At 37.1% G+C, this 8,757-nt stretch overlaps 1 protein-coding gene across 1 annotated transcript in view; it reads right to left on the bottom strand.

The window, feature by feature from the left end:
• The window catches only part of LOC111155517 (coiled-coil domain containing 7), a 403,110-nt gene that overhangs the window by 144,960 nt on the left and 249,393 nt on the right, over positions 1–8,757 (bottom strand). Inside the window, exons 26-28 of the mRNA XM_022515688.1 lie at positions 7,574–7,684; positions 5,629–5,739; positions 1,471–1,566 (exon numbers count right to left, since the gene is read on the bottom strand). Coding sequence (XP_022371396.1) covers positions 1,471–1,566; positions 5,629–5,739; positions 7,574–7,684 — 318 coding nt within the window. The remainder of the gene's footprint in view (positions 1–1,470; positions 1,567–5,628; positions 5,740–7,573; positions 7,685–8,757) is intronic.

Genomic DNA, 8,757 nt, shown 5'->3' with positions numbered 1-8,757 from the left:
TCAGAAAGTGGTTGATTTTCTGTTTCTAGAGTTGCTGTTCTTCTTCTCTTCAATCTCCCATTGGATTTGTAGGGTTTTGCAATCTTTAGATAAGCTATCTAGCTGATCTCCCGCTACCTGAAGTAGTCTCAGCCTGCTACTTCTCCGCCATCTTGACCGAGACCTCAGCAATTGCATTTACTCTTAAGCTCTGATTAGATTTGCTGAAGGCAGAGTATTTTAATGGGGTATGTGAAAAATCATGACCTACAAAACTATTGGCACTTAGCACCATTGTCTACCAAACACAATGTCAACAGCCTAGAGAATAAAAAAGAAATAACGGCCCTCATTGTTGAACTTTAAAAAGCCAACAATATCTGTAAATTATTTCTCTACTTAATAGTTCCACCTGACCTATGTGCAAGACCTTAAGTCTAGACTTTAAATTAATTAAGGCTATATAAAGTGCCAGTGCTGCCTTTGTCATTGGTGGTACCTGACATTAATCAGTTACGGAGGTCACTGCCCAAAGTGAAGGAAATTGGTATATTATAGTTGACATCACAAATGCCCTTTTCAGCATCCCTCTTCATGCAGATGATCAGGGTTAATTTGTTGTATATAATATGAATTACATTTTACCACAAATGTTCTTCTACAACACTTCCTAAATTCCTCCAACTACCTATAATCAATGCATGGATCAAGACCTGAAAAAAGTCCCACTCCTGGAGGGAGTGCTATCTCTCCAATCTATTGACGAAATCATCCTGGTAGGCCATTCTTACCAGTAAGGTACAAGGACCTAAAACCAAAGTAAAATTTCCAGGCATGATCTATAAAAGGCATAATGTATCATCCCAGAGAAACCAATTGTCATGTTTGACCCTCTGTGCCCCCAAAATAAAAATAATCTGAACAGTTAGTAAAACTACTGAGGTACTGCCATACACTCATATCTATCAGGTTACCATAAAGACTACAACATTTGGCGGGAGCTCTACTGAACAGGATCACCTGGGGTTCTTAGATGTCATCTTAGATGCCCTTTTTCTGGACCTCTCTGATTTCCATTTTTTGTTTCAGGTACAGATCTCAGTATCATCTGTTTTTGTATGTTGGAACCTAGAGCAGAAGGCCACTACCATAAGTCACAAGGCACTCCTTGGGCTTTGCGCCTGCAATCTGCCTGTTATCTAAAAAGTGTATATCCTTTGTGAGACAATTGTTGGTCTGTTATTGGCCTTGATGAAAACTGAGAATATGACCTTGGTCATGTAATAATCTTCTGATAAGAAATTCCAACTAAAATGTATTAATATATTTCCTTTTGTTCTCCAGTTATGTTAGAGTATTCACACTTTTGGTGGTCAATGTTTAATATTTCTATAAAATAAATGCTCAAATATATATTCATAACCCAAAGAGAGTTCTCATGCATTTAACTTAAAACAATATAAAGTTATCTGTAACTATTATACTTACTACTGAGTATTTCCTCCATGGAAGTTTTTTGTACTTGGGTTTCTAACACTGAGTCTTGATGTTTAAGCATAAGATTTTCATCTTGTACTTCATCAAAGGCTACATAAAGAGATAAATTAATAAGAAAATAGAGCTACCATGAAATCTTTAGATTTCAAATTTATAATAGTGAATAGAAACATTTTCTCCCATGACTTTTTATAAAGTCATAAATAATCATAATACCAGATCTAATATGAAAATACTGGGAATATTTTTAATAGGTGTATATTGAAGTTGTCTCTCTATTTTATAAATATTATAGGCACTAAGTATGTTTATATTAGACTCTAATTTTGTCAAGTTATTTATACTTTAGGTAAATACATATTCATATGCCAACCAATGAGAATTCATATGCACAAGTTTAGTCAATATAGACTTATTTGTAATTGCAAATATTCAAAATTGTCTAAGTATTCCAAAATGGGAGACTGGTTGAGTAAACTGATGTATATACCATAAACAACACTATCTTCCACAATATATGCAAGTCAAACATTATGCTGTATACCTTAGATTTACACAATGATGCCCTCCATAATACCTACCACCACTGTATGCCAATTATTTCTCAATAAAACTGGAAAAATCATATAGTACCAATTAGGATAAATTATGGTGTGTGTATATGTGCATGTTTAAACCTATAGTATATATAGTATATAGGGGATATAATGTGGTACAAATAACTCTACATATAGTGAGATATTCCCCTTCCATCTGAGCTAATACCAATCCTTATCTTATATCATTTCATGGGGAAATGAAACATTGGTTGAAGCCTTGGTAGAGCTAGTGCCCTTTCATGTTTAGACTCCTGTTTATATCATTGCAGTAAGTGAATAAAGGCTTTTTACTTTTTTTTTTTTTAAGATTTTATTTATTTGACAGAGAGAGAGAGAGAGATCACAAGTAGGCAGAGAGGCAGGCAGAGAAAGAGAGGGGAGGAAGCAGGCTCCCCGCGGAGCTGAGAGCCCGATGCGGGGCTTGATCCCAGGACTCCGGGATCATGACCTGAGCCGAAGGCAGAGGCTTTAACCCACTGAGCCACCCAGGCGCCCCGGCTTTTTACTTTTGATTTGGATTGTTTTCTTAAGTGACCTCCTTCACACCTGGCAGCTTTCTCTTAGTGACAAATGGTGACCAACAGGTGGCTCAATTAAGCACAATGTCTTTCTGGAAAAGTAAAAAGCATGAAGATCCTATGTTTGAAAGGTGACAGTGGTAGTTTTCTTTAGCCCCAGACTCCATGGTCAAAATGCCTGGTGTGTCAAATTAGAGTTCCAACAGGGACTCTGAGAAATCTAGAGAAGTAATTCCTTGACTAATGCTATTGTCCTCTGATGATAGAACTAAAAATTGTCACATACTCTGTAAGCTAAGTTGCACCCAATGTTTGTTGCTAGCTCTAATAAGGCCACAGACAATGAAAGACAGCCTATAAAATAGCAAGTTATTGAGACTTGTGGTTAATTAAATGAATATAGAATTCTTTGGGGTTACTTTGTCCAGTGACCTAAAAAGACCTTAGAGACTTGGGTTCCTTGTTATAATGATGAAGAAGGTAATTTTGAACTTAGTGAGGGGTGGTGGTATTTTGTGGGGTACACCACTATGGCACCCTCCTTCAGAATATTATGACCACAGAAAACTTGATCAAAGAGGCTGAGGGGAACATCCAAGTTGTTCTTCTTCCTCAGTTGGGTGCAATTTGGACTCTGATAGCTTTGGGCACCCATGATGTGTTCCCTATGACTAAAATACATGCTTGGAGACCACTCCTGTGGAGGCATCAGCAGCACTGCAAACTACACTGGTGGTCTCTTGGTTTTGCAATGAGAGAGTGAGAGGAGCATATGATAAGATTGTTAACAAGACTTTGGGTTCATTAATTTCATCCCTGCTGGTTATTGAGCTCAGCTAAACCTCCTTGTAAGGTCGGGTCAATTTTTCAGTGACATAATCCAGATCATAACTAAGAAATTCTTGGGCAGGGAAAAAGCAACTGCCAATATAATGAGAGACCATCAAATAGAGTGACATAAAAATGGATAATCGTGCACATATTCCTGGAAGAATTGGGTAAGAGCTTTCCCAGGATCTCTGGGTCTGATACTAAACATGGAAGTCAAAAGAAAAGATGAATGGGCACTCCACTGAGAACTCTTGGTCAAGCAGTTATTTCATTAAGAGACAAACAGCAGCCCCCCTTGAGACTGCCCAGTGATGATACCTCTAAGACCAATGCTGTTTCTTCTCTCAGTGAATTATGAAATGAATCAAAAAACATGTAACTTTTACTCAAATTTTTTGGCTCAAAAAAGACTATGAGATATGAGATGACAACGTCCTATGTTTACAGTAAGAAATGAAGGTTTTATGCCAAAATCAAAGTTGAAAGTAGACATGGAGAAGAGCTACATTTCTTGGGCCTTTTGAATAGTAGTGCACAGGTAACTGTAACCCCCAATCTCTGGCATAAAATGAGGAGAAAATTGATAACACTCATTGACTTTCTGTCTCAAGCCACCACCACCAAGACCCTTACCCAGATTTGACTAAGAGTAGGTCCCTTGGGACTACTACATAGCACCATTGTAATGGTACCCATTTCCAAATGGATTATTGTGATAGGTGTTTTGTATTGTTTATATGCACCTCTGAATGCATCCTTTGAAGGGAATTGCTGCAGTTAGAACCATTTTAATGGCGGCATGTAGAAGACTGTAACTTGACCAGACAACCAGCATCCAATGCTTTTGTCTCTCAAAAACAGTATCATTTGTCTTGGGGATAAAAAGAAATAACTCTGGGGCACCTGGTTGGCTCAGTGGGTTAAGCCTCTGCCTTCAGCTCAGGTCATGATCTCAGGGTCCTGGGATCGAGCCCCGGGTTGGGCTCTCTGCTCAGCGGGGAGCCTGCTTCCCCCTCTCTCTCTGTCTGCCTCTCTGCCTACTTCTGATCTCTCTCTCTGTCAAACAAGTAAATAAAATCTTTAAAAAAAAAAAAAGAAAGAAAGAACTCCTCCTATTGCTGTGGTTAATGAAGACAAAGTCCACCATCTGGCTTTTGCATAAGGCCTTAGTGTTTGAAAATAATTGATTATCAGTGGCTCAAGTGTGTATTACAGACTTTGGCACTGGCATTACCTGACATTATAACTGCCATAGAGGCTATTGACCAAGCTGATGAAAGTATGTATGAAGTAATTCATATTGCAAATATCCTTTTTAGCATCCCCATCCACACAGATTATCTGTATTAGTTTGTCTTATGTGTAATGGGTTGCAACACACCTTTAACATCCTTCTACAAGGCCATGAACTTGAAAAAGTCCCCCTACTAGCTGGAGCACTATCCTTCCACTATATTGATGACATCTTCTGCATGACCCAACAGGGACTGCATACCATGTTGACCTATATGGACTAACATGGGTGGGTCATTAATACAGTCAAGAGGCAGTACGTCTCACTCCAAAGGAAGCAACTCCCAAGTTCTAGTCATGCTCAGGCTCTTAGCTCCAATAAATACAAAGGATGCCTAGCAACTGGTGGGATTCTTCAGCTAATGGTGGTCACACATTCCCTACATGACTATCTTCATGATAACAACCATTAATTAGATTACCAAAAAAGACCTCTACCCTGAGTGGGGCATAATAACAGAATGCCCTGAAGGTTCTCCAACTAGGTACATAGGCCACCCTTCTCCTTGCCCCCCCTAATTCATTTTGAGTTATGGGTCTTAGCAACCAATGTTGGCCAACTGAAGCATGTTAGAGGTGACTTGACTGAAAGTAAACACCCTTTGAGGAATTATTGACTAGTTACTGGGTTTTAGTGAACATTGAGCTCAAGAGCTATGCCATGAAATCATCTTATAATTAGATATCCCAAATAAATGTTAAATGGTTTTTGTTTTATGATTTCATATTTTACGTTGAAGTGTGAATTTTCTATATTGCTAGTTATGCTCAAATACATATTCATGAAGTAAAGAAAAAAGATCTGATGAGATTAATTTTTTAAAATTTTAAGTTTTTTTTAAAGATAAAAAACAAAATTTTAAGCTTTTAAATTTTTAAAATCCAAAGTTATCTATAATCATATTACTTACTCATGTTTTTTTTCTCTCTGGAAGTTACTTGTTTCTGCACTTGTATTTGATGTTTTGACACTGAATCTTGGTACTTAAGCACAAGATTTTTGTCTGGCACATCATCATGAGCTACAGAGAGAGATTCATTTAGTCTCTTAACAGAAAAATATATATCTACTGTGAAATCTCTAGATTTAAAATTTATAACAAATACACACCAAATTTTCTCTTGTTTTAATAATGTAAGCAAACTATCATAATACCAGATGTGGCATGAAAATTGTGAGAATACTTTTAATGGGTATGTGTTGAAGCTGTATCACTAACGTCCCTATTATAATGTTTCAGATATAATGTTGTACTATATGTAGTCTCTAGTTTTCTTGGGTTATTTATACTTTAAATTAATACATATTCATATAACCAAAAGAAGAAGCTCCAAGCCCTGATAAGAACTGCTATATTTAGGGCCATTTATGTGGGGCATGTAGAAGACTGCAAACACCCAAACTAAATATCACCTAGAACTTGTGTCTCCCAAAACAAATTCCTAGGAAAGAAAAGAAATAACTACACTCATTGCTGAGCCTAATGAAGCAAAAATTCTCCAAGAGACTATTTCTCATTTTAATAATTAAGATGACCTTTCACATAGACTAGGGTGTATAGTGATTCAGTTAAATTTGATTCAATACTATAGCACAGCTCTGTGCACTAGCGTACCTGAAATTGTAACATCATACAGTCTTTTCCAAACTGAAGGAAATTTAATATGCAACAACTGACCTCTCCAATGCCCTCTGCTGTATCCCACTTCATGCAAAAGATCAGGGTTAACTTAACCTTAAGTGAAATGAGTTGCAATATACTATTAGTGTCCTTCACATAACTACCAAATTGCTTCAATATCTGTCACCAATGCATAGTTCATGGCTTTTAAATGTCCTACTCCCAGAGGGAGGACTAGTCTTCAGTAGAGTGGGTCCAGACAAGGGCACCACCCAATAAGGACTAGATGCCCTGTTGACACACTACTAGCTCTTGGCTGGACTATTTGTTCAGAAAGGGTACATTTACCTCATACCCTAGTGAAATCCTGGACATGATCTCAAAAGAGCACGGCTTCTCATCCCAGGGGAGAAGACTACCAATATTGGCCCACTCAACCCCAATAAGTAAAAAGAGGCCAGCAATTAGTGGAATTCTGACTACTTGCATTTTCATTTTCCCTGTGTGAGGTCCTTGATATCATCTATGAGATTACAAAAAAAGTTGCTTACTTTTAGTAAAGATATAATGAAAAGGATGACCTAAAAGCCCTCCAGTAGGCCTCTTAGGCTGCCATTCCCCTATACTCTTTTGATTCCTATTTCATGTTTGAATTTCCGATCTCAGAATCATCTGTGTACCAACTGGAGTCTACGGCAGAAGGCCACTGCTACAGGTCAGAGGCATCCACTGGGCTATTGAACCCATAATTACAGGAAGTTGGCTGAAAGGCATACTCCTTAGGAGAAACAATTACTTGCCTTTTGGGGGCCCTCAGAAATTCTGAGTGCTTCTCTTGTGGTCATAAATTGATCTTAAGACCAGAAATTCCAACCAAAGTGTAACTATTTTTTCCTAACTATTAGGGGTATTCATATTTTAGTCAAAGTGTAGTATTTCGGGACACCTGGGTGGCTCAGTTGGTTGGACGACTGCCTTCAGCTCAGGTCATGATCCCGGAGTCCCAGGATCGAGTCCCGCATCAGGCTCCCAGCTCCATGGGGAGTCTGCTTCTCCCTTTGACCTTCTCCTTGCTCATGCTCTCTCTCACTGTCTCTCTCTCAAATAAGTAAATTAAAAAAAATCTTAAAAATAAAGTGTAGTATTTCTGTAAAATATATGTTCAAATACATATTCATGAACAAAAGTAAAATGATCTAATTTAAAATAAAGTTATTTGTAATTTTATACTTACTACTAAGTCTTTCCCTTTTGTTAGTTCTTTGTTTCTTCACTTGAATTTCTGATTTTGATATTGAGTCTTGATGCTGAAGCATATGATTTTCATCTGTTACTTCATCCTGAACTACACAGAGAAGCATTTAGTCAACTAAATAAAAAAGAGATGTATTGTGAAATCTCTAGGTTTTAAATTTATAATAAGCATACATCAGCATCTTCTTTTATTTTTATGAAGTTATAAGTAAATTACCATAATGTTAGATCAGATATGAAAACTGAGAAAAGAGTTTTAATGGGTGTGTGGAGAAAACATTTTATCATATCATTAAAATTCTTAGGTTTCAGATATGTTTTATATTAGTCTCTAGTTTTCTTAATTTTGTGTTTTCAGTTAATGTATATTCATAGACCAAACAATGAAAATACATACACACAAGATTATTTATTCTAGCATATTTGTAATTTGCAAAATACTCAAAACCACATCAATGGATAGGCATAGGAAATGGATAGACAAAAGTAAGGTAGATAAACTATGATAATATAAACTATGCATATAATGTGGTACAAACAGCTGTACACACAAGTATAGAAGGAATGTTATAGGTCCCTACAAATTGACTTGATGGTATTTCTATGAAATGATGTTTACTGGAAAAGAACCTGACTGAGAAAATATCTAGTATGCTATCTTTTTAAGAAAGAAAGGGAAATAAGGTGGGGGGAAATGAAGAGAGATACATACTATTTATCTTTACAAAATGAAACACAGGAAATATAAACTAGAAAATAAGGTAGTTGGTCATTGAAGACACTGCTAGCTGAATTGTACCCAGTGACTGTTGTTAGTTCTAAGTATGTCTCATGCACTGATAGGTTATGACACAGCAAGTTTTTGAGACTCATGTTTAGTGTGTTGCTTTAAACTTGATGCTTTACTAGAAACTTGAAGAAATGATAGACTTGGGTAGTGGACCTCCAACCATAAAGCATGTGATCTTGCTGAGAAAGCAGCCACTTTGCCCAAGGAGGACATGGGGACACACAAATATCTGAGACACTCTCCTTCTACTGGCTGCTATTTGGTTTCTGAAAAGTTTGACTCACCCAAGATGTGTTCCCTGCCACTGAAAATATTGTCTAGTTACTCAAAACCAGAGTCTCAAGGAGGAAATGGATATACTTTCCACTAAGAAT

The sequence above is a fragment of the Enhydra lutris genome, unplaced genomic scaffold, assembly GCF_002288905.1.
Source record: "Enhydra lutris kenyoni isolate GAN:26980312 unplaced genomic scaffold, ASM228890v2 scaffoldscaffold42, whole genome shotgun sequence".
NCBI classification, from domain to species: Eukaryota; Metazoa; Chordata; class Mammalia; order Carnivora; family Mustelidae; genus Enhydra; species Enhydra lutris.
The sequence above is the reverse complement of the archived record's forward strand: the minus strand, read 5'-3'. Positions and strand labels throughout refer to the sequence as shown.